This window comes from Pieris rapae, chromosome 22, assembly GCF_905147795.1.
Source record: "Pieris rapae chromosome 22, ilPieRapa1.1, whole genome shotgun sequence".
Lineage (NCBI taxonomy): Eukaryota > Metazoa > Arthropoda > Insecta > Lepidoptera > Pieridae > Pieris > Pieris rapae.
In genome coordinates, this window is record NC_059530.1 from 1,874,911 (window position 1) to 1,902,384 (window position 27,474).

Genomic DNA, 27,474 nt, shown 5'->3' on the forward strand with positions numbered 1-27,474 from the left:
ACGCTACTGCACAATAGATGGCACTGATTCGCCTTGGAAGCCTTAGTAAGAACTGTAAATAGGTGTCGCTTTTATCGTAATACTAAGTAGTTGAATACTCATACTAATTGATAACACTATGATAAAAAAATTAGCAGTCTACATTGGTTTGGATTTATATTTTTATATTTTAGTACATAAAATTCACATTCATAAATAATTACTCGTCGCACACAAAAGTTAAATTAAACGTAAACGAAAATTAAATATTAAAATATGTGTCTTCAAAATTTGTAATAATTATTAAAACTCGCATTGGTAACTAAATGTATTTATTTCAAACTCAACATCACATCATACAGACAAGGTTATAAAAATATTTTGTAAATTTCACTTACAACTACAGTAAATATATTTTAAACAGTTTAATGGTAAATACATTGTTTCTTTTTAAAGTAAAAGACGTAACTCCTAATAGACAATAAAATATCGTTGTTACTATTTCCTGATTATAGGTCACAAGTGCATAACACAAAAAAAATAAGATCTTTCACTAATAACATGACACAACTAAAATGGGAACTTAAAAAATATCTCTTATGCATCGAATGAAAAAAAATAATTAATTTCATGATCCGGGTTGATATTAAAAGTTGTTTATGCTGCCTTATACCAAAAATTGCAGAGGAGCCGCATAACATTGTAGACCTACACAAAATTTACATAAAAATTATACACCTTCTAGAACTATTTAAATGGCTGGATTTGATTGCCAAAAAAAATTAAACTGAATTTTTGATAAACACAATTGAATTTATTAACTCATACAGTTATATAGCTATTATTAATAACGATGGATGGGTAAAGTTCGCAACGCAAGTGCTTAGACAATCACATGGCTGTTGATTTGTGTGAAATGGTAAGAAAATAAAAGTGGCAACATTAGTAAAAATTGGTTAAATGGCTGATATCAATTGATAAAAATCAAAGAAATGTGCATTCATTGTTTTTTAAATATTCATTTATGTTGTCTTTGGTACGTCCAGTGAAACATGAAATATTCATATCAAGTGCCACTGACATTTCTATGCAAAATTTAAAACAGTTTTACTGTTGAGCTTTCTGACATATTCCTTACACTTTACAGTTTATAACTTTGTTATATTATAGATATATTTTAATGTAAAACTTGTATGTCACGGGCTCTTAAGATTATATATATATGTTATGATAATGGCTATCCATGACATACTATTTTTGTACAAAACATGAAAAAAATATCCTATATTAAATTCGTTTTTTAGAAAGTTTTGGTCAATGTGCAAAAAGTCAGATCTTAACAAGATTTTAACCAATCTATTGATTTAATGATCAAATTTTATTGTATTATAATTGGCTTATATGTCTGCAACTGCAGTCTCATATTCCAATCGGGGAGATAATATCTATTAATAATAAAAATTTAGGTGTTTTTCCCCAATGGAATTTGGATGAATTTGCTTGTATTTAAGATTGACTTGCATTGGCACAAAATGTATACTAAATAAAAATATGATGTATTTGTCACTGTGGCTCCTTTTTGATTTTCAAATCTAGAACACCATCTGAAATAAAAACACATTTTTAGTCATATCATACACACACACACACACTATTTCACCCCCTCACATTACACATTTCCACACAAACCAATTAAATTGTCTTTCTCAGTACATGATTGTTTTGTATGCATGGTTATTATATAACCACTTGCACTTGCCCACCCTTTGCCCCCGCATAATACCTGTACCCCTCTGAATTATCATTCGACTGGTCAGTTCTCAACTAGTCTATAATATAGATTATTGATCGTGCACCTCAAATCGGGGATTACATAGTTATATTTAGTTGTCTCAATGATTGTAGTAGTAATTAATTAAAGTAAGTTTGTTTATTCTGAGATTCACCACTGGCCCCCATTGGTAATATATATATAATCCATTTTGGTTATACTTTTAATTGAAATATTGTAAATATTATCTTTAAAAGCTGTGGGTTAGGGAGCGTTCAAGTATTACGTAACGAATTTGGGGGGATGGTTCGGGTAAAATTAGGGGGGGCTCGGGTAAAATTGGGAGGGGGGGTTCGGGTAAAATAGGGGGGTAAAAGGGGGGGGGACCAAGAACCTCCAAAAATAACGTTTCCTTATGATAAAAAATCAGTTTAGTAAATAACACTATTAACTTACCATTATCCGGCTCACTGAAAGTGTACGCGATGCGTCGTGGTGCCGTTTGCTTCCGACCATGACTCTTTTTCTTTGATAAATTGAGAACACCATCCAAAAACACGGTTTTCGCACAGACTTTGTTAATTTCATTCTCGGTATAATCATTTTCTTTATATTTCCATTCTTGATTTTGTAATCTTTCCGTTTTTATTTCAATTTTGTAATCATTCTCAAATTTGTAATTACGTCCGTCTATCGGCATATCCATTATAATGTCTTCTGATTTAATATCTTTCTTTTTGTAACTGTCTTTGTAATTTTCATTTGTTCGTATACAACCGATTTGTTTATCAATTTTACTATTAACATCTGATATGTAATCATTGTCCTTTATTTTGTAAACATTCTCAATTTTGGCATCCTTTTCTTTGTAAATGTGGTTGACACTCTGTTGAACTAATTTTTCTATGCGGCATTCAAAAATTTGTGTCTTGAGACTTGGATAATCTGTTTTGGGAGATTCAAATACGATTTCTGGGTCTAAGTCTGGAACCTTTGCGGTGTCATCACGTTCTTCTAGGACCTGTATAACAAACAATTTAATGTCAAAGTCAAAAATCATTTATTCATATAGGTAAAACAATGTACACTTAAAATAAAAATAAATCAGTGGCGCTACAACCTCTTTAGGTCTTGACCTCAGATTTCTGAATCTGTTTCATGATCATTTTTAAATCTAATAGGCAAGTAGGTGATCAGCCTCCAGTGCCTGACACACGTCGACTTTTTGGGTCTAAGACATGTCGGTTTCCTCACGATGTTTTCCTTCACCGTTCGAAGAAATGTTAAATGCGCACATAGAAAGAAAGTCCATTGGTGCACAGCCCGGGATCGAACCTACGACCTCAGGTATGAGAGTCGCACGCTGAAATCCCAACGCCAACACTGCTCCCGTACTGTGCTTAAGCTAATTGTAAAATTAATATATAAAGCGATTCATATAAATATTACCTCTAATATATGTGTCCTTAAAGCCCCATATCGCGTCCGCAATACAGTCCTTGTAGCGAGTAGCATCCGCCTTTCAGACAAAGCATCATCTCGACATGCCCTCACAGCACGCAACTCGCGTGTTAATCTTCGCAGATTTTCCATACTGCGCCGGCGACTGTTTTGTGATGCTAGCTGTAAAATTAATGTTCAAAAGTGATATTCGTTGGAATACCAATTCATTTCTCTTTATAAGTGGTTATCAATACTATGCCTGATACTTGTATTTTCGGAATAATCCTTGAAAGAATTTACCTTAATCAAAAATCATTTATTAATGTAGGTATGTATGTACACTTAGGAACGTCAAAAAAATATATACATTGATTGCTTCTAATTTTACATTTACTGGCAGTTTTCAAAACAACAAAAAACGGAAGAGAACTGGCAATAAACTCTCCGCCACTCTTTTTAATCTCCAAGTTTCGCCAATGTTCCACGTGACATCATAAGTAGTAGATAATAATAAAATAAATTGAAAACGGATATTTGTCCTCTATCAGCAGAAGGCATGGTGAATAGCACGCACTTACATTCGTGGGAACAACACGCATATACATAGTCGAAACAACTTTAACAACACGAATTCAATTACGACCAGTCACCGGTCGTAATTGAATTCGTGTATGCGGTGATGTTACATTGAAAGTTGTTTCGACTATGAATATAAACAAGTAGCACCCGTTCACGAGTATGACGCATGGCCAGCCGTGGCCCCCTCGCCATATTTAAGGATACAGACAACCCGACGCATGGACGCCGCCACACAATGACACAACCGTAACCGTACTAATTTTATTACACAAATTCATTAGTATTATTGGTCACATCATAAAACCATTTTTGCATAGGGATTCGTACAAATCTAAGAATTGGGCATTTTTAGGTAGTTGTAGATTGGCACAGCGAAGGGGTAAATATCCATAGGAAACAGTCACATCCCAGATTCGCTGACGAAATATTCCTACTATCCAATATTTAAGACGAACTGTCGAAGATTATCCAGTACTTAGACAATGAGAGTCTGGATTGAACTACTAATGAACTGAAAACCAATTAAGAATGATAATCTTCTTGCAGATTATCATTCTTTATTGTATTATGTATGTGTATGTGTAATTGTAATTGTATATGTAACATTGGACCAAATAATTTCTTTCACAGATCTAAGTATGAAGATAACGAAATAGTTCTCAAGATTAGCCATCAAGAAAAACTATACAACATATGCATTCTTCCTGCTTTGTAATACAGCTGCCAAAATCCTCACACAAGTATTAAAAAAAACACGTTTGTCAAAGAGCACTCTATGTAAATTACTTAATATTAACAAAAGAGATAGAAATATGTATTGACATTAGGAACACAACAAGGATAGAGGACTTCACAAAGAGACAACGGTGTGAGTTACCTTGCGAGAAGTGGAGTAATTTATGGAAAATGGAAAAACGGGTAATACAAGAGAAAGTAAAAGTGGTTTCAGGCATGGTTTGGTCAGGAATAAGATGAAGAAGGGGAGATGGAAGGAAGAGGGAGAAGGTGGTGGTGGAAGAGGGTTGTCATTTATGCTAAACAGGGTTAGCTCGCGTAAATAACAGTATCCGAAAATAGGCCTTTCTACAAAATACAATATAATGGCAAAAGTATATAAGGCATAACTTGGCTTTCATAGAGACAAATATTATGTAACCATGTCATCTGACACTTCGATTTGCCACAGACATTTATATTGCAGATACATTCCTTGAAGCTCGATAATATGAGCCATATTATATCAGACAAGCTAAATAACTAAGCTAGGGAATAGCCGCAACCCTCGAACTCTTCTGATAATTACAATTTTATTACGATGGATGTCTAAAGTAGGGGTGTGAGATTAATGGAAAAGAACCGATTAAATTTTCATCGATTTTATTAGAAAAAATAATAGACTTTTGCGATGATAGATGATTGTATAATGGGATTTATATAATGGATTTTTTTTTAATCGATTAATATTATTATGCAATCGATTATAAAAAATCTTTAGTCAGAAGCTGTATCAAAATAACAAATCCAAAAGAGAGATATTGTGTGATCAAATGGTAGTTTTCTGTATTACCTTAGTTATTTTTTAAAGTTTCTATGAGAGTAAAATTACTTAAGTATATATATACAGTAATATAACAATAAAAACGTATAGAGAAGCTGCACCAAACAAAAATACGTAAATAATATAAAGAGCTGGATAATTATACATTGTCTAACCATAGTATATAATATACAGCTCTATATTGATATTTATATAATAATTTTTAATATTTCAATTTTATATTTTTTAAAATCTGAGTTACACTCAATATAGGTTTAATAAGAAAATAAGTATGTAAATAAATAATATGTAAAAATAAGTTTAAGCAAAACTTCGGAATAACTGCATCTTAAACTTTTTCTAAATTAAATTATATTACAGATCACTGCTTATCAGTGGCACCATCACACTATATTAATTAATTAATATTATTTGTGTAATTATCTTTGGTTGTATGTAGTTAAATCTTGCTTTTTATTTTTTTTAATATATCACAAGATACTCCAAAATTTATGGTTACTTAAGGTGAAATTTGAAACACCTTAAAAAACTTTCTAACTCCAGAATAAGATTTACTGAAATATACAGAAAAGCAAGTCATAATTTTACATATTAAATGTTTATAATAATAATTCTCCATACAGTAATGATAAATAAAATAATGGCATACCCGATTCCTTATTCGCCGTCTCAATCCCTTAAGAAACATTAAATCATCATCCTTAAGGTTAAGTGATTGCACTTTCTCTGTATATTTGCATGTTGGGAGTCCAGCTACTTCCTCCACTGTCATACTAATACCTCGAGCTGCAATGTACATGATGTACAAATAAATTATATATTCAGAAGTCCTTAGAGTATAGGTTTACATTAATTGAATGCTTACTAGAAAACTTATCTATAATCACACAACAAACGAGTTATACAGTATATGATATCTGTTAAGAGGAAAATATATAAAGAAAATCATTCAATCTTACTTAAGATGACTTATTCTATATATTCTATGCCTTCCATTTTCTAAAACTTACAATCAATTTACATGCTAAGTTTGCAAAAGGCTCTTTATTAAGTCTTTATAAATAAAATATCAACTTACAAGAATATCCACTTCACAACACAAAACAGATTTTAAATTGTAACTTTAAAAAAATTGCTTCAATAAATTTAATATCTTTATGTAAATTAAAAGATTACTCAGATCTTGCAAGACATTGAATTATGACACAAAACAAATAATCTTAAAATATAATATACTCAAAATACAAATATTTACTTACTTGATGTCCACAGAAAATACAAATCAGTGACTGAATTTAATGTATAAATAAGCTAAATTGAATTATACGTAAATTACATATTGAAATGAATAATAGATCAAATTAAAACTAAAGCGAATACTTTTTGCGTCACAACCTGTTGCTTCTAAGAACTTAGTTTCAAATTACATTTTTCATATAGACCTCTTACCATCCAGTATTTCTTGATCATGTTGATATGAGGATGCGTTTTTCGAGTTATCATCCATTCTTCATATTTGTCAGGACAAATAAAGATATTTAAAGTAAAATTAATAACATAAGTTAAAACAAAACTAGGTAATAGCACAAACCTAGGTTAAGTATTACACAATTGTCAAAGTCAAATATCAAAACAAACCACAGTTCAATAAAAATTGAATATGTACATATTATATATCTAGACATTCAATTGGGTCGGAAAAACTTAGTTAATATATTCGAAATAACTAAAAATTTACAGGTACACTGTTTGACTTTAAAATTATATTACAACAAAATATTATGTCTATATGATTAATTATTAATTAGTTAATATTTTAAGAGTTTCTTCTAATTTTTAAATCGTGAAAAATATGAACTTGCTTATGGTTTATTGACAATTATCTTGGTAGTCAACTTCAACTTTCAATATTGAAACGCTCAATTTTCAAACTCCGATTTTATGCAAACTGCCATTAGTTGTTTCTTCAATTATTATAACAATTTACATGTGTTTTGCTGTTAATCGTGCGGGTGGTTGTTTGCCGACGATATTCTTTTGTTTTTTTTATCGGGCACGTTGGTGAGAATCCTAAGTATACTTATTATTTATCATTGATTTCTTTTAAATAGTTTGTTCACCGTGAAAACAGTACTTTTAAAGTAAGTTTTAATAGTAATGATTCTTTTTACCACGTGAAATTAAAGTAAGCAATGAATTTATAAACCGGTTTCAATGATTTTTCAAAGCTTTTAAATAATAAAGACTGTTCACTATTATATATTATATCCTAGGTTCCGTTACATCGACCTTAAAAAAATTAAAACAAAATTTATCAGCTTGCTATTTATGTTCATAAAAGAATAAATCTTGAGTTGTAATGCCTAATGTTTTTAAATAAAAAATACTAGATTTTAGTGCACAAAATAATTTAATAAACCCACCCACTCCTAGCAAAACAATTCTTCAAATATTTTTTTTATTTATTCATATAAATACAGGATCTTACAGACCCCTCTCACTTCATTCTCCCTTATTATATATTATAAATGCTTTATAGCCTATCTTCTATGATTCAAATTATACAATTGTTGTATGTCCCAGATATGGCAACCTGGGGCCGTGGATTTAAAGATTGGGACCCAATGAGAGATGACTATAATGACTCTATGTATGACCCTCAGTATGCAGATGAAAACATAGAGTAAGTTCTGCTTTCCTTCTAGATTGCTAAATAAAAAAATATTTTCATAACATTACAGCAGTTTTTATATTGACCATGTTATATTTTTTAATACTTGTTTTAGTTCTGGTGTTCAGCTAGACCATAACAAACTTTATGTAACAAATATACCTCAAACGTTGAGTGAAGAAGGCTTAAGACTTGCCTTCACAAAATATGGCAATGTCATCAAAATATACATGTCTAAGGATCCAAAGAAACGATATGCTTTCATTTTTTATGAATCACCAAGGTATGTGTCTGATTAAAGATGCTATAAAGATATGAAGTTTAATAAATTATATTAGTTATGATATATCCACAATACATATCTTGTGTAATTTTTAACATATTAAATAAATAAAAAAATCTACAAGATATCCTTCCATGTGTTAGTTTCATTATTATATTGCTTTATAAGTTCAATAATTGAACAGTTTAGACAATCTGACTTTGAAACAATTTTCATATTATTATTTTTTCAGTGAAGCAAAGCTGGCTTTGATGAAACTTAACAAATCTGAACCTTTAAAACTCAATGTTGCTATTGCTCATAAAGTAAGTGTTTTTTTACATTCAGAAAATAGTGAAATGCCATCTATGAATAGATTCAGATGTTTCACTTAATGTTTTTTGACTTTAAATCTAAAAGGGAAAGGAAATAGGTAGACTGTGGAGAGATTTTTTTTTTCAAATTGAATGCATGTAAAATAGACATTCACAATTTATTCATACATGCTTTAATTTAAGCAATATTAGTAAAAAATAAAATTTTAAATTTTATCCAATATGCCTATATCTGATAATTTAATGATAACAAGTCAAAATATATTGTATAATGTATGTTGGAGCAATGGCAGCTGACACTAACACTATTGCTTCAACATAAATAATAAAGGCTATTAAATTACTACAGACTATCAAACTGATTTGAACTAATTTTACTTTGAAGTTATTTAATGGTGAAAATGGTAGCCAATACCAGGGCCATCACTCCGACATATATAACAATAAAGTGGTCTTAAAGGTGGAGCGAGGATTATAGTTTGCCTCTCAAATTTCCATCGCTAATGTAAAATTTTATGATTACTTTTTAACTCAAACAACACAAAAACAGCTAATACATTTATATGTATATTAATATATAGATGTCAAAGAATCATGGAAACATTCTACTACTAATCAAATTGTTTATAACAGAAAACAAATGACCAGACAACCAAGGTGCGCAGTGCCCATCCTAGTGCTTCTTATAGCAACAATTATAGAGATGAGTCGAGCAGTGTAAGCAGCAAAGGAATCCCGTGAGTACTTAATATTAAAAGCTCAGGCAACCTGCCAGTAGATTGGCTGCTGAACAGTTAACTAAAAAAAGTATTTGAATCAAATAAATGAACTTAAATTCTATAAACAGGGAATACCAATAGTAGTGTAACAATATTAGTAGCTATTTAGATTCCTGCAAGTGCTTTGGTATTGAATCCCTTGAATATAGACGTAAGCAATACGACCTAATATTTTTACATGCTATTTGCAATGGTTTAATTGACTGCCCTGACTTGTTATCGCTTTTGCTATTTATGACCCCTTCATCACACAATACAAGGCAAACCCAATTATTCGAAATTCTTCGATCTAAGACTATTTACGAAACTATGTTATGTATCGTATACCTACAGATTACAACATAAGGGGCCCTGTTCTAGAAAAAAGAATATAGGCATAACAATATCCAAGTGTCTATTTTGGTACCTAACATAAATATTGTGCGACTTGTAGTTTTTCATATTTTACATAAGTATACATATTATATAGATTTTATTTGAAAATTTACGAAAAGGCATTATAATAGTGTGTAATAATATCCTATTCCTGCAACAATAGATTACTATATAAGGACCTATTTCGTATCTCGTATCTCGTATACATAATTATTATGTTTACTTTAATTAACTTTTTCATTCTTTGCATTACGTGATTCTATTTTTGGTTTCTTTAGCAATATGTTTCTGGAAGAGATGTAATAAGACCTGTAGCTCGCAATCTTTAATTTCATTATTTTACATGTATTGGTGTCAAAATAATTAATTATCATTTAGACATTTCAAAAAGTAAATATTAGTTTGGCTCATTTGATAAAAGTATATAAACTGTACTCTTTCACACAGTCATTGCACAATTTTTAACAAAATACCCCGATACTATAGTATTTTATGTATATTTGACAATCGAAATGTAAAACGCGCGAAATTTGGTATGGTTATCTGCTCTGTGATTTAATTGAACATACAGTATAACCCGTCTAATACGATCACGCTTAATACGATTTCTCGCATAATACGCGGCGTTACGCCGGTCCCTGCAATATTTTCATACATTTCTTAACGCTTAATACGATTCGTCATCCCGTTTAATACGCCCGCACGGTTTGGCGCGATCGTCATTTTGATCAGATTTTTTTGTAATAGTGCATCATTTGTTTGTTAAAATATGACTACAATTAAGCGAAAGGCATTGTCACTTCACCAAAATTTGAAATATTGAAAGTTTTCGATAAAAAGTCCCAAACAACAAATCAAACTCATTTAGCTGCTGAGCTTCACTTACGAGATTCGACGTTACGTACCATGTTAATGAATAGAGAAGAAATTCAAATCATTGGGAGGTGTGCAGAGAAAAAACACAAAAGGTAGGAAAGTTCGATAAATTGGAAAAAGTTTTAGTGGAATGGCTTCATCAAGCACGAGCTGTAAAACTGCCCATAAGTGGTCCCATACTCTGCGAGAAAGCGCGTAAGATTGCTGAAGGCTTACAGATTACTGATTTTAACGCTTCAAATGGCTGGATAGATCGCTTTAAAAATCGCAACGGCATTTTGTACCGTCAAATCAGTGGGGATCGGAGTGGAACAACAAGTTGTTGATACATGGATGGCAACACTTCCCAAATTGTTGCAAAATTATGAACCGTGGGACATTTTTAACGCGGATGAAAAAATTAAATTATGTTGAAAATCTTTTAATTGCTAATGCATGCTAATGCAAAAACTTTCTCTCAAACCAAAATAAGTCATAATTTCAAATAATGTAATACATATGTACGTAGTACGTTTATTTTCCCTATCCCGCATAATACGCTTTCTCGCTTAAGACACGGTAATATTATGTCTAGACATAATATTACCGTGCTTAAGACGCGGTTTTGGTGGAGTCCCTGAAAAACGTCTTATAAGCGGGTTAAACTGTATTTTATAGCCGTGAAAAGTGATAGTAATAAAATTATTTTCTTTTTGGAAATAAATATTAAACCTTCTAGAAATTATTTACTTAAATTATTCAATAGGTCATATATACGTGGGGATCGGTGGAAATTATAAATTATTAAAAAACTTTAGAACTACTGTTTAATTTCAAACAGTTCGAGAACATTAATTCAGAAAATAGGGTACTATGACTTATGTCAAGTGAGTGTTCACTATACTATTGTCAGATTTCAGAAGTCACAATTTGAATTTGCAACATTGCAAGGCGCTAACGGAAAAGTGAAATGTATCCAAAATGCTGTTCTTTTTAATTCTTTATTGAATTTATATATATACTAAAATATTGATTGCATCATATACATAAAAAGTTATTTGATCAGGATTTCCAATATGAAAGAGTTTGAGGGGTAATATATTTTCGTCATTACGTATAATACATACATTTATCCCAGTGTTTCAATGTTTTAACAAAGTTTAACATTTATTTGACGTCAACGCAAACAAGAAATGCTAAAAGTAAAAATCTTGTTAGAAGTGTTCACGTGATTTTACTTCTTGTTTCTTATGTTAATACTAGAATTTGTTAGATAAAATAAATAACACTAAGCAAAATTTTAAAAACAATTGTAACAAAGTATTGTTTATTTGAATAAGAGCTGTGAACTTTGAATACTCATGATGTGAATAATGTGCAACTTAATCATTCTGACACCATTTGAATTATTATTGTGGCTTAACATCATACATAATATCAAATAGATATTTATTTCAAATGATTATGAAACCTATAGATTAAGTTCGACTTAGAGTCCTTCAAGAAAAGAGTGTACCAATTCTTAAAAGCCCGGCAACATTCTCTTGAGCCCTTTGGCATTGGGAGTATCTATGGGCGGCGGTGTAACTTAGCATCAGGTTAGCCTCATACTCATTTGCCCTCTGTTTTAATAAAAAAAAGTTATATGTATCAACAATGAAAGATTTTGTTTGACACATTAAATTCATACTAAAGTGATGGTTATTTAGATCTGCTTTGTGATAATTTTGTATAAATTATGTATATTAATTTCTACATTTAAAATAAATCTTGTACCAAAATGGTTTGATTGTCTCTTAATGTTAACATATATTAAATAATATATGAAACTGGCGAAATAAGGAAATGTGAAAGTTTTTCTGTAAATTGTTTTTGAAAAGATTTTTCCATTATTTATTGTTTCAGAAATACAGATTCACACATTGAAGTGGACAATATGGAAAACCCTGAAGATGATGAGGTTTGTATTTTAGAATTAACTTTGTAACCAACTGTCTGCTGAGCTACTTAAGCTTTAATTCCTAACAAAAGCAATTATTATTTTACCATCGTTCTTTCCACCCTTGAATTTAAAAATTACCAAGACCTCTTTGTCATTTAAGATTTGAGTGAGGGGTGGTAACATTCCTGTAGATTTTATAATAATTAAGGGTTCTTTCCTAGCAAATAACAATAAGCAATCTTCCATCTTAAATGTGTGACAAAATTGACGTTCATGTGTATGTTAGCTATATAAATAAATGATTTTTGAATTTTTTACAAAAAATACAATTTAAACATATATAAGATAAGCTCACAATAAAATAAAATTACCAGAAATTGTTTTGGTATTTGAAGCAGAACAAAATCATCACCAAAACAAAGAATTAGGTTCGAGAAAAGCACCCAACACCCTTAAACCGATCAGCTCACTACCGAATATATCCAGCTCCGGATATGCTGTGTTCAATCTGTGAAAATCATGAAGAATTCGAACGAGAGGTGCCTGAACTCCTAGGTTGGTTTTGGCAGTTGGACCTAAAAGATTGTCAAACAACAAATTAATAATTTGTTCTATAATGCTTAATACAGTCTCGCTTTGGGAATGACAGTAAACTAATGTATTCCATTTGTTTTACTTGCCATTGTTAAGCATTAGTATCCCAACATATATCATAACTATAACCATACTAACGAAACTAACTAACTATCCCTCAAAAGAAGACTGACAATTATTTACATACATTAATAAATCTCTCTCTTTAGTCGGCAGCTCATGTCTGAGCGTCGTGGTCAGCAACAAAACATCTAGAGCGGACTATCTGCTTCCACCTGTTTCTGTCCAGCGCTTCTCTTATGACACTGTATAGCTTTGAAGACGATGAGTCTTCACTTGATAGGTCCATCTGGTTGGTGAACGGCCACATGATCTTTTGCCTTCTGTTTTACCAACCACGTTTCTCCAAGTTCCCATCGCCTTACATTAATAAATAGTTGTAACTTATCATGTATGAAGTTTTGTGAGAAAATAAATAAAGATTATTATTATTATCATCATCATCAATTTACAGAGTTTATCGGGGGTGATGAACCCTAATCTGGACATAGAATTTACCAAGTTGCAATTGCGTGAGTTGGAGGTTCAACGTCGGGAGATACAGTTTCAAAAGAAGTTACTGCTACTCAACTGTGGGAAGAAAGAGGTGTGTTTGATTGACAAATGACTTTCATTGTTTCTTTTAGACACCTGTCTTTTATAGAATGCTCTGATTTGACAAGAAACTTAACAAAAAGTATTAAAAATTTATCTTTATTTAGAATTTTTAAACCCATTTACGAAGGTACATTGTAACTTTGGAATTGGTATATGCATGGTAATTTAATGAAATTCTAGTAAGATAGGGCCATATGATGCTCGTCAATATAATTACATAGTATTAAATAAAATTTGAATGAATGAATTATATACACAAACAATCAACAAAAGTCTTCCACCACGACTGGTCCCCGCGGAAGATCTAGACCATCACCCTCTAACAAGAATAAAAAACAAAAGGAATGAAAACAAGTTATATATAGCAACACTAAATACCAGAACCTTACGAACGCCAGAATCTTTATTAGAACTTGAAGAAGCATTAAAGGAACTAAAATGGGATTGTTAGAGGAGGCCTTTGCCAAGAGGCACACTGAGCTAAGGCAATTCAGGATAGGAGGCATTTTATTTATTTATTTACACTTTGTTGCTAAAGAAATACAAATAACACAGTATATAATATAAATTACAAGGGATGCAACGCGCGGCCTTATCGCTAACAAGCGATCTCTTCCAGGCAACCCTGGAATTGGAATGGAATTTTATATTTTATATTAAATAAAATTTAAAAAACCTTTTTTTTTTTCAGACAAATACTCTTGGAAATAGAACTATCACAGCTGACGGAAAGATCATTTTTAAAAATACTATAGACAGGTATGAATAATAATTTATGTTACTTATGCCGGTTTCCCATTCAATCTAAATGTTATATTATCGACTGGAAGAAACTTTTCAAAAGGGTGATATTCCAAATTCATTTATATTTTTGCCAATTTGTTAAATAGTTTTTATATATTGTTTTTACATAGTAAATATTATTGTTATTTGTAGTTTGTTTTACTGAAAGTTTAACCTATTTGGTTGGAATTGGAAATTTAACTAAAATTTCACAGTACTTGTTAACAGTACTGGCGAATATAAAGGACATTTTCTATTTAATAAAAGTCCATTTCATAATCATCCAATAGTTTAATGAGCTTGGCTGCAATACATACTATATACTGAAAATTAGTCTACCAGTCTACTTAAATAAAGACCACTGGTGTTTTCCATATGTAGCTATAAAATAACAAATTAAAACATAGTAGTATAAATCCAGGTTTTGTATGCAGGATGATAAATTTATAGTGATGTGTTTGTGCTTTGTTATTCATTTTATTATCTTTAGGGCCTGTTTCACAATGTCCGGATAAGTTCCAAATAAGCTATTTATTACTTATTCGTAGGATATATAGTATTTTTGTGTTTCACGACTGTCAGATAGCGCTATACATCATGAAATTCGAAGTATCTTATTTGGAACTTTTATCTTTCGAATAATTTATGTGTTGCATAGCTATTTGACACTTTATCCATACATTGTGAAACAGGCCCTTAATGTAATGTTTTCTTTGTAAGCCATACTTATGATTAAAACTAGGTATGTTGGTTATTTTTAATATACAATTTTCTAGAAATTATTATTCTTAATACCATATCTTAAGACATTAATTCTTTTGCAGACCGGATACCAATGCGGACGCAACGTTTTCAGGTGCAGGTGATTCGGTAAGTTTATTTTTTTTAGTCATTATTACCAGCGTTGAAATGATTGATGAGAGCAGTGTTTGTGGCTTCAGCGTGCGACTCTCATACCTGAGGTTGTAGGTTCGATCCCCGGCTGTGCTGACTTATATGTGCGCATTTAACATTTGCTCAACCGGTGAAGAAAACCATCGTGAGGAACCCGACATGTCTTAGACCCAAAAAGTCGACGGCGTGTGTCAGGCACTGGAGGCTGATCCCCTCTTTGCCAAAAATCTTTGCCTCTTTGTAAAAATGATCATGATTCAGAAATCTGAAGCCAAGACTTAAAGAGGTTGTACCGCCACTGATTTATTGTTTTGCTATGATTGATGCTTCATAGATTTGAGGATTTTGCATGGGCTGAAAAAGTATTCGATATACATGTTTATTTATTTTATATTTTATACTTTTCGAAAATCTTTTTTGGTTAATGGAAAGCAAGCATGACAAGTACGTGTGCATATTCATTATTTAAGTGACTCAACAAGTGCTTCTTTTTATTAGACTCCGAGTTTAAGTTAACTTGTTTAACTCTGCTCTTGCACTATTATATTATCAACTCGGTATGACTAAATGGTTGGTGGAATCAGTTTCCGCGCTAAGACTGTCACTAGCCCCGTTGTGCCAACATATACGTATGACTTAACAAACATATATAGGCTTAAATTTTAAGTTTGGGTGCAACTGCATGGGTTAATTGGCTTTTATATAATTAGTTTGAGTCAAAAAGAGCTGTAAAGAATGTAGAATAATTATTCTACAGAAAGATGCGTGCTCCTGCCAAACTAAGACCTGGAACGAACAAGCAACGTCAGAAGACAGTTCTACTCCGTCCACTTGTGTTGTCTATTCCGAAGACAGGAGTGTTCGTGAGCGTAAAGCTAAGTCAGACATGACTACCTTCGATAAGTCAGACATAAGCGATAAACTAGTCAAATCAGTAGATTTCACCAATCGACCCAAAAGTAGATGTACAGAAATTAGCAAAGTCAGTAGAAAATCAGATTACAGTAGATTTACAGAGAAGTCTGATGTGACGAGTAAGAAAGATGTATGCAAGAATGTGGCAAAAAAAAGCGAGATATCATGTGACTTGAAGTTTGACTGTGATGATGAAAATGAAGATGAGACAAATAGAATGATACAGTTACGTAACGCTGATTATATGGATATTGTTGATGAAAACCTTAAGATTGTTATAGCGCTAGCTGGCTACCCTAAATCTAAAATGCGCTTAAAGCAAATGGAGATCTTCCAACGTTCTATAAACGATATTATGGATATGCAATTAAAACAAGGACTTATGAAGAAACCCCCATTATTCTTAGACTATTACCTGAATAGAGGGGCTATTGTATGTATTTGTAAGGATGTAGAAACTAGAGATTGGATGGTTAGAGTTTCACCTGGCTTGCAGGAGCGCATGTCTAATAACTTACTGTTACTTAAAGCGAAAGTGAAAAGGTTGTGTGTTGCTGTCATGAAAATTCCACAAAGTTGTTGGCCTTCCAGTGCACAGGATGCCTTTAAACTTTTACAATACTTTAACCCTACCCTACTCACCGACCAATGGAAAATATATGCACAGAAAATAGTCAACAACGTCGAATGCACGTCGTTTTTAATCGATAGAATATCTGGCGAAATTATTCGAGGTCCAACATTCAGAAACATCATAGATTACTCACAGATGGACTTTGAATTAACTGGCTTCACTGAAATATATTATGATTGCTTTTTGTCTGACATGGAAGAGGATTTACACAGTGTTACATCCAGAGTGAAATTACTTGAAGTTATACGATCCACCGATACCACGCCAAGAACAGAGAAATACCAATCAGAGAAATCTTTTAAAAGTATTGCAAATGATTTAAGAGAAGACGATAATGTAATGTCTACACAAAAAGTTGGAGACGCCATCTACAATGAAAGAGCTGACTCTGCTATTGATATGGAAGCAGAAGATGTTGATTTAACTGAACCAAAAAAGAGTATACTAAATGAACAACAAAATACTGAGGAAAAGAAATTAAAAGCAATTGAAGAACCTTGGTGTCTTCAAACAAATTGTGAAGAGGTACAATCCAAATCACAAGAGGAAACTGTTAATAACTACGAACCATCAACACCCGCCTTGTCTGATAAATCGGAATCTGTATTCGCCAGTAGTGACAACTTAGTTCTTAGTAGAAGTAGTAATTTGAACATAGATAGTAATCGTGGCATAGCATATCATAGACGCACTAATTACTTACACGTAGAAAATGAATTGAAAATAGCAATAACATTACAAGGATACCCTCAAGAAAAGTTGGAAGGAAATCATATAAGACGGTTCAAGCATTTGTTTAAGGAGTACATACACAAAGATATGAAAGTACACCGTTTTGATAACATGATCATTCCCAAGTTCCAAGACGTGTATTTGTCGAATGGAGCGGTGATATATGTTTGTGATAGTTTAGAAACTAAGGATTATTTAAGTGAAGTTCTCCCTAAATTTGTTAACTCTACTGGTCTGAAGCTTATCTTTAGAGAAGTTCAAAACCTTCTAAGATACACTAGATTGGTGATGCGTTTATCGAAGGAATTAGCGCACGTGGAGTCTTTAGAAATTCTCAAAAACCTACAAAGTAGGTATCCTAAACTGAATCCTGAATGTTGGAAGTACTACTCAGATGTAGCAGGAAAACAAAAAAGACAGTTCGGTGTGGACCCCGAATCTCTGGAGATCATAAAAAGTCCTGATTTTGACCCTACCTACGAAGGAGAAACTTTGGTTTTTAGAATCATCGATAGACAAAAAAAAGAAAAAGATGAAATAACTAAAGAACCAGTTATTTGTACAGAAGATAAAGAAATGAAGAAATTGAGGGAAACCATTACTCAAAATATGTATTGCCCTATTAATGTTGCGAATTCTTCTTTAACACGTATAAGGGCGAACCATTATTCGGATTTAGTTCCTGATGATTTAAAATTGTATGTCGGACCATCAAACTACCCAGAAACGCGAATTGATGAATCTGTATTCCAAACAATTAAACGAAGCTTCGAAGAAATTTTAGTCAGCAAAGGAGAAGTAGATTTTGACTTTCCCAAGATTCACGATATGTATCTCTTTGATGGTGTGATTTTTATTATTTGTAAAAATCTCTCAACACGATCGTGGATAGCCGAATCTCTGTCTCAAGTTAACCAAAAAGGTAATATTAATTTGAAAGCAACTGAGTTCCGGGGTGCTGTTGGCATTGTTAGTTTATACATTGACGCGGGAAAAGATGCCGACTACGTAGTATCCACTTTACAAAACCAAAACCCAAGATTGCGTACTAAATATTGGCGTACAATTAATACTGTCAGAACAAAGAGTAAACTGGACATGGTATTACAAATTGACAAACTCTCCGCTCAAGTTATAATGGACAAGGGATTTAATGGTAATATCGATAATAATGAAGTAACATTCAAATTGGGACATTTAAAATCTCTTATCAATCGAAAACTTTGCCTCGATGTCCCGAAATCGCCTAGCAATAAATCAGCTGTTAGCAAAAAAAGTGTTTCGCAAGGAGGTAGTCGGAGCCCAGAGTTACATTTTGATCAACCAGAATTGAACCAATCCATTGACCGCCTCAAAACTCGCGAATCTGAAGTGTTTTTTTCCGCCCACGTTGATATCAAATCTGATTCTGATAAATCGATTTACTCGGTACCAAAAGCTAGTAAACATAGTTACTGCAAATTGAATTTGCGTGTGCCATCTACCATTCTACCGGATCATAAGGATGGCTTAGAAATGATTTTCGACTTGTTACAAGATAAAAACCCCGGTTTAAACACTGAATTATGGAAAGTGCAGAATCGGTACGGTCGGGGCGCTTTCAAAATCATGATCGATAAACAGTCTGCGTCTGTAATTCAAAGCAAAGAGTTTGATCCGACTGTAGGAGGAGAGAAACTTAAGTTCTCTCTTTAATGATGAAACAAGTAATGTTTACAAGGTACGTAGTATTGAATTAGACCATATTTTATCGAATTTAGTAAGCATTCAGTAGTCATGCTAAGGTATCTCATGTTATTGAATGATAGTTATTTTGCTCATTATGATAGTTAATTTCATTTAACCAAGTATTCGAGTTTGACAATTTTAGTATTTATCCGACGGGTACCCTCGGTTATCGTTTGGTAAATTATAAAATAGTCTGGCGTTAATGACGGTAGTTGACTAAAATCGGTGTTAACGAATTAATGGTTATTAATTTTCCAAAGTCACGAATAGTGTCCTTTTTCGGCTCGATTTAACTTTTAAGGTCTTTTTTACATTTTACATAAGTTTTTTGTTAGGTATTTTAGTTTATAATTCTTATCTTATTGTGATTGTTTTATTAATTTTGCATGTTAGTTATTTTTAATTAAATAATGTGTTTTTATAATATTGTTTTATTTTCGCTGTTGTGTATTCCTCATTGTAGGTCAGTATTCTAGATTTAAATCGTCGAATTATAGTATGGCAATTACCCAAACAAATATGTCAAACTTCATAAAAATGGTTTCACAGTTCTTGAAAGGAAAGATTTAGGTATGGCCATCTAGAATTTATAGAGATTATAGGCCATAGAGTTACTTTATCAAGTTATTTATTTATGAGCCCGTATGCCCTGTGATCCCTGTATAGGAATATCATATATGTCGTATGGATCTTTGTAACTTTTTAATGTTAAAATAAAAATATCTTAAGGTTAAATAAATGCAGAATTTTCTCCTTATCTATTGTTAAAAATACACCCTATATTTTATTTTTAATTAAAACTTTTATAAAAGACAATGATTATGGTTAAGATAGGATCAGAAATTGTGTTTGAATTGGTAGAACTATTTACACTAACCAAACTGCAAACATGATACTGCATTATGATGTTTTGTTTCTTGTGATTTTTAATCATGCTCTGCCTTTATTGTTTATTTAAAACTAACATTAATCTTACATAAAACGCTGTTTTAACTTTAGTGATTAATGCTAGTTAAGTTCGCAACGATGTATGTTTTTTAAATGCTCTCAAAAATTCTAATTGATACATTGTATGGTATAATAAAACGTATTGTTATATTTTACCTTGAAAATAATCAAACGCAAATATTTTTATTTAGTTTTATGTTACGCTGACGATAGATAGACGATAGACGGACCGCATGTTGCAGTTTACAAATTCGTATCCGAATTACACGGATCCGTCTAGCAGTTACTGACCGGTCGAAGCAGTCAAATGAAACCCACCCATTCTAAAGTAGTTGGAAAACTTTATAGTGTCTTCTCTCAGCTGGTGATACAAAGTATGAAATATACCATGCTGTTCTCTTGATTGTAGTATTGGACGCACCTATTTTACGGTGTCGTCTTCGCCTACGCTTGTGGATAGTAGTACAAGAAGCATTGTTTCATCGAAATCCATCTTGTAAACGAACTCGCATCAGTATTCTGCGGTCGAACACAATTGCTCCAACTAGTGGTAACATGCATTATGCAGTCGTGTACGACTTCGACCTCTCTACAACAGTCTGGCCCGACTGCAACATGCGGCCCGTCTATGGCCGTTACGTTCAGAAATTGCATAACCGTTGCTACCTCCATAGAAATTATTTAAAAAGTATTGTGACACTTGCCCTAAGTTTCTCATCCCAACCAAATCCTGTCAACCTAAATAAACTTAACGCCACACGTTGGACACAGCTAAAACTTCCCGGACTACAGCGCGCGAGCCAACCCTACTGCCTCGCATGTGGCAGACGTGGAGAGCTGTTTTGCGCTGGGTGTGGAGTAGCGCCGTATTGCAGCCCAAAATGCCAGAGATCAGATTGGGTGAAGCGGCATAGGACGGTCTGCCATAATTTGGGCAGGTTGGTAGTTTTTTTTTATATAGAACTGGGGTCAAACGGGCAGGAGGCTCACCTGATGTTAAGTGATACCGCCCATGGACACTCTCAATGCCAGAGGGCTCGCGAGTGTAATAAATTCATCATCCAGTAATAGTTTCGACTGATTAATTGATCTTAGGCAGGTATTCTTGTAATGCACTGTCGAAACGAGTTATGTAACATCGATGGTGTCATTTTTATTTGTAATATTCTCTCATCACGATCGTAATAAGCCGAATATCTCAAGTCAATCCAAAAGGGAATATGAATTGCAGTGCAGGTGGCATTGTTATTTTATACATTGACGCAGGCAAAGATGCCGACTACGTAGTATCTACTTTACAACTATAACCCAAGATTGCGTACTTAATATTGGCCTATAATCATGTCAGGATAAAGAGTAAACTGGACATGTATTACAAATACAGAGAGAGGCTATAGCCTCTCTAGCGAGCCTAGAGAGGCTAGCGTAGTAGTAAATCTTTTCACACACATCAGACTTTAATAACGATTTTTGTTCAGTTTATTGATTTTTTTATTAATAATTGTTTTGTATAATATTTGTATTAACATTTAAAATTGTATTTTGTGGTTATTTTACCAATGTATCAATGTGCCAAGCGTTGGCATACTTGGAATAAAGAAATAACAAACTACAGCAATCAATCAAATCAAAATTCGTTTATTCAGTTTAGATGCGTCTTAAGGCATGCTTATGAATGTCAAAAACGTTTACAAAATTCGCGAAAGAGCAAAACTACGCCATCCGTTCGCAAAACTATCAGAACCTCTGAGAAGAACGGGCAAGAAACTCAGCAAGTTTTACGGTTAGAATAACTTTATTTTCTCATATGAATTTAAAAAAAATCGCTTACTGAGAAAAACATTACAAGACTAGGACTAAGGATGCAGAAGTTCGGTCCGTATTCAAATATCAAACGTATCGTACGTACGCCTAGATTGAGAAATAATGTTTTATTTTCTGAATTTAGTTTATTTAATGTAATAATTTATTATATACAAAATATGTTTATAACATTTCAGGACACCAGACCAGTTGGAGGTGAATCATAGTGGAAAGGAAGAACGAATTTATAGGTATTCTCTTATTAATCCTACAGCTTCAAGGCTGTCTATTTCTTCAAAAAATAGTAATGAAAGTCTGTCTAACCTGACCAAAATTCAGATCTGTATTTTCTTTGTATATTTAAGCGAATTCATACAAGCAGGATTTGTTATAATTGTATAATATTTCTTTTTTATCTAAAATATTCTTAGCTGAAAAAAAAAGAAAAGTAAACCAAAATCGGTTGAGAGATTTACCAATTTTTAGTTAATTTTTAAATTTTATTTCCATAAGTTTTATGTTATATGCAACTGATATATGTATTTGAGTTTTTTTTAATTAATTGAGTTTATTGAGGCAATTTCGACGAATAATTCTAGCCTAATTTGCTAATTATGAGCATAAGAAAGTGTCCAAGAATACTGCATACAGTCTCGATTAAGCAGAAGACAAGAACAGTTGTCTTCTACTCGTTCTACTATTCAGCACTAACCAGTTAATCAGACAAAAGCACAGAACCGATGAGTTGTAATCACTTCCATAATGATTATATATTAATTGAGAGCATATTATCAAAACCTATAAAATCCTCACTGACCACTATAATGTTCCAGGAATTGATAAGCTCTTTATTTTAAGTGAAAATACACCATTGAGGGGTAGTTCTTTAAAACTCAAGACCACTCAACATAACACAAATTCCCTAAAGAACTTTCTGCCGTACCGGGTAGTGGCCGACTGGAATAGGCTTCCAGAAAGTGTAATCAGTACATCATCATTGAAGTCTTTTAAAAATAGATTATTTTCTCAAAATACGCGCGCATCAGCTTATTAAGCTGCTAGTGTGTTTAAATGCATAATAATAATATATTTTCAGTGACTCTAAGGAAATAACGCGAAACCATCATTTGCCGAAACACAAGAGATATCAGACTCAGGATAACGAAGACTCGACTCGTAACACTGAATCAGATAGAAATGATAAACGATTTGAGAGGGTAAGACAATTGTATTAGTATTAACTACTGAAGATGTCGTGTTTAACATGATTGCAGCTCCTTACAAACGTTGTGTAAAATTCTTGCTATTAAAAAAAGTGGCGGAGAGTTTATTGCCAGTTCTTCTCTTCCGTTCTACACCCTTCATTTGAGAACTGGCAGTAAATGTTAAATTAGGAGCATTTTATATATTATATTTATTTTTGATATATATTTTTTGACGTTCATAACATTATGATACCTATATGAATAAATGATTTTTAGAAGTACTATCCTTACTCGCTTGGATTTTGTGTGTATTTTGCTACCTCTTAAATTATTATCATTATATTAGGGGCCTTTCATAAAATACGCATACAAGTGGGGGGGGAGGGGTCTGGCTGAATGTGACAAGATGTGACAAGGGGGGAGGGGGGTATAGGGCAGCGTCACGTTCGCCGTTTATTATTTTTTGACATGAGCGCTAGCTCTGTGGCGCGACTCTAGCGGCGTTGCGATCCGTCACAATGGGTTTCTTTATTTTTCCAATACTTGAGAGAGTAACGTTTCCACGTACCCTGCGCTCTCGATTTAGTAACAAACGAAAATACTATTTCTCTAGAATTTATCACACTCAGCAGGGGGTCTTAGTTTTTGTGACGAAATATTTCTAGGGGGGGTCCCAAATGTGTGAACACAGCGTGACAATGGGGGGGAGGGGGTCAAAAAAAAGCTGATTTCAGTGTGACGTATTTTATGAACGGCCCCTTACTGTCTACATTAAATCATATAATTCTATTTATAAGGTTTCATCATTTCTAAATGTGAAATAGAGCCTAGAGTTACTCTTAGATATATATATACAGGGTGTCCCAAAAGTCGACGTCAAGTCGAAATTTTCTCATAGGTAATGCCACACCAGTTATCAAAAAAATTAAAAAAAAAAGTTATGGAAATTTTCCTTTTATTCTAGAAAATGTGCACCATGTGACAGTTTTTTCATTTCCTAAAATGGCCTATGACTTTTCGACACATCGAATCAAAACAGTTTCTTAGACGAAATGACGAATAACATTTCAATATTGTACGTAATTATTTCCAGAAACCTCAAACCAGCACACGTACATGCCAACCAACGACAGGTCCCTTACGCCGTCCAAAATGTTTTGATTCAGACAGTTTAGAGATACAAACAGACAAACCCGCGCCACCGCAGATAAATGGTACTGAGAGATTGAATGTAGTAGAAGCTCCGGCCTCAGATAAAAAACCGAATTTCCGGCCCGTTAAAGGAATTAATGATAAAAAAACTAATGGAAGTGGTGCGCAGATTGGTGAGTCCTGAAACGATATACTTTTGAATGATATGCTAAGGGTTCAGATAGTGCTAAGTTTGAGTCCCGTAAAGACAATTTGTTTTTGAAGAAAACACTTTTTGGCCGGATTGGAAGCTATGTATTATTATAAAAAAAGTGGCGTTACAAGCTCTTTAGGTCTTGGCCTCAGATTTCTGAATCTGTTACATGATTATTTTTAAATATGAGAGGCAAGTAGGTGATCAGCCTCCTGTGCCTGACACACGCCGTCGACTTTTTGGATGTAAGACATGTCGGTTTCCTCACGATGTTTTCTTTCATCGATCGAGAAAATGTTAAATGCGCACCTTGAAAGAAAGTCCTACCTAATATTAGATGAGACCACTGCTCTATAAAAAAATATGTATTTTTTTACCTATGGTTCGGTTCTGGGTTTTAGTACGATGTGACGGTAGACGGTGCAATTTTTTTTCATTACAATCTGTCTCAAATTATTATTCTTCCGTGTTTGTTTATGAAGTTGGCACATTTCTGAAAACAACATCGCCTTTTAGACAATTATATATTAACAAATTGAACTCATTTCTATATTTGTTTCATATAATTTGTACTGGAATAATGAATACAAAACAGATAATTAAGGATGTAATAAATCAGATGTAATAAAGAACCCAAATATTTAACCATGGTATGGAAAGTGGATATCATGTGTCGAAACTAGAGTCTTTTCGAAATTAGATTACAAGAACTTTAGCACTAAAATATGATCCATAATTCATATTTATTATTTCTGCAGCTATTATTGTAACTATTAAAATTATTTATAAACATTACAGGTCCAAAGGGGGAAGCGGTTCAAAATGGCGATGCGTCTCAGAAAGTTCAAGGTAATATTTTATACTAAATTTTTTTTAATTTTTTTATTTATATAGTACTCCAACAGCTAACACAGAATACATATAATAACAAACAAATACACCAAGAACATAGCCACAAACGGAATACATGATACATTATAATAAAAAGATTTAAAAAAGGGAACAAATAAACAAGGTATTTAATACAATTAACTGATTAAATTTATTTAATTAAACCTAAATTGATTGTGCTGTGTAATGTTGTGTGTGTGTACGTAATGGTGTGTATGTGGGTCGTTTAATTAAGTTTTTTAATTGTTAGGGATTACAAAAACATTGTCTAAGAGAATTTAGGTAGACAAAACATAATAGGTTGGGTCGTACTACCCGCATTTCATTCGGTTCGCATTTTCTGAGTACGTGTAGCATGATGAACGACATTCAAATAGAAACATTAATTTTGCCTTTTGAACCACCAACACCACAACAACAATTTCGTCGACAATTGTGGGCCCTGGTCCAAATTCAACTAGTTTCCGGCATAGTGGAAACACGGCCTTGAGATAATATATTAGTACCTATATCTGTTTTCCATGTACTGTACGATTAAATACTACATTATAGCCTATTTGATGACTAATAAATCATCGATTATTTATTTCAAGTACCCGTCAAAATATTTTTCTATGGCGTCGCACCTAATATCTATGATATGTTTTTAAACAAACATCTAGTTTTTTTACGTGTTTATTATTCAACTAGTGACCCGCCCCAGCTTCGCACGGGTGCAATGCTGATGAAAAGCAGGTTTTTATTATGTATTGTTATTTCCGTTGCTGGAAAGCTCCGATAATATACGCGACATATACCATATAGACATATACCATCACGGACTTTTCTGTAGACCTTTTCAATGTGTACAATACTTTGTACATTATTTTGATAAAACTCGTAAAAATATAATTATTTACGATATCACATTAGAAACCTCAAAAATAACAGTACTTCTCCACTATTTAATGGATGTTATTATACATATAAACCTTCCTCATGAATCACTCTATCTATTAAAAAAAACTGCATCAAAATCCGTTGCGTAGTTTGAAAGATTTAAGCATACAAAGGGACATAGGGACAGAGAAAGCGACTTTGTTTTATACTATGTAGTGATTTAATGATTATTTATCTCTATAAGTTACTTACCATCATCGGTTTCAGTAATGGAAGTGAACAACATTTATCCTCTGATACAATTCTACAACATACCCCTAGTACATTCGGCAATACAAGCTCGTATGCCTATCTTCTACAGAGGGTCTGTTAGACCCACAGGTACAAAGCACCCTGTAGATGTCATTAATAGCAGCTATATTGTTTATCAGCACTTTTTGATGTTATACTTAATTTGGCGCGTTAGAGAAAAATGATGAGAGTAATTTCTTACGATGCGTACGGACACCGTCACAAAAAACCGGAGTTAGCTATAGTCAACATTTTTTATATTTTGAAGTGAAACTTCTTTAGAATCGTTGTGATTTCAAACCGGATGCAACGAAAAAGCGACAGTAAAAAGAGACAGAAACATTAATTCATATGATTTAACGTGGGAGAAAATGAGATAGATAAACTTCTTTCGAATCGTCGTGATTTCAAACCGGATGCAGCGGTAAAGAGAGACAGAAACATCAATTCATCATATGATTTAACGTGGGAGAAAATGAGATAGGAGGCATTATACAGCCTCTCTTTACTGCCGCTTTTTCATTTGATCGAATTTCAAACTTTCGTTGTTTTAGTTTTTGTCAAATTAAAGATTTATATTAAACTTATAAATTAAAATGTATAATTAAAATATACTGTTTTTAAAG

The 27,474-nt window shown here is 32.7% G+C and overlaps 2 protein-coding genes across 5 annotated transcripts in view; one reads left to right on the top strand and one right to left on the bottom strand.

Annotated features, from left to right (window-relative positions):
• Window positions 1–294: 294 nt before the first annotated feature.
• On the bottom strand, window positions 295–6,938 carry LOC110997306. The gene is made up of 5 exons (XM_045633210.1): window positions 6,780–6,938; window positions 5,980–6,116; window positions 3,200–3,373; window positions 2,207–2,771; window positions 295–1,583 (listed from the first exon to the last, which is right to left on the bottom strand). The coding sequence occupies exons 1-5, from the start codon at window positions 6,835–6,837 to the stop codon at window positions 1,543–1,545; spliced, it is 975 nt and encodes a 324-aa protein (XP_045489166.1). The 5' UTR covers window positions 6,838–6,938; the 3' UTR covers window positions 295–1,542.
• A 340-nt stretch (window positions 6,939–7,278) lies between these two features.
• The window catches only part of LOC110997302, a 30,857-nt gene continuing 10,661 nt past the window's right edge, over window positions 7,279–27,474 (top strand). Inside the window, exons 1-14 of one of the 4 annotated variants that reach the window (XM_022265400.2) lie at window positions 7,279–7,391; window positions 7,914–8,013; window positions 8,117–8,284; window positions 8,517–8,589; window positions 9,232–9,335; window positions 12,513–12,567; window positions 13,658–13,789; window positions 14,492–14,559; window positions 15,408–15,453; window positions 21,206–21,372; window positions 22,435–22,488; window positions 23,334–23,454; window positions 24,536–24,767; window positions 25,586–25,636. In XM_022265400.2, the coding sequence (XP_022121092.2) occupies window positions 7,916–8,013; window positions 8,117–8,284; window positions 8,517–8,589; window positions 9,232–9,335; window positions 12,513–12,567; window positions 13,658–13,789; window positions 14,492–14,559; window positions 15,408–15,453; window positions 21,206–21,372; window positions 22,435–22,488; window positions 23,334–23,454; window positions 24,536–24,767; window positions 25,586–25,636 (1,369 nt within the window). In that variant the 5' untranslated portion in view covers window positions 7,279–7,391; window positions 7,914–7,915. Of the gene's footprint in view, window positions 7,472–7,913; window positions 8,014–8,116; window positions 8,285–8,516; window positions 8,590–9,231; window positions 9,336–12,512; window positions 12,568–13,657; window positions 13,790–14,491; window positions 14,560–15,407; window positions 15,454–16,234; window positions 19,843–21,205; window positions 21,373–22,434; window positions 22,489–23,333; window positions 23,455–24,535; window positions 24,768–25,585; window positions 25,637–27,474 lie in introns of those variants that run through there. The other 3 variants (XM_045633177.1, XM_022265397.2, XM_022265398.2) reach the window with 3 other exon arrangements.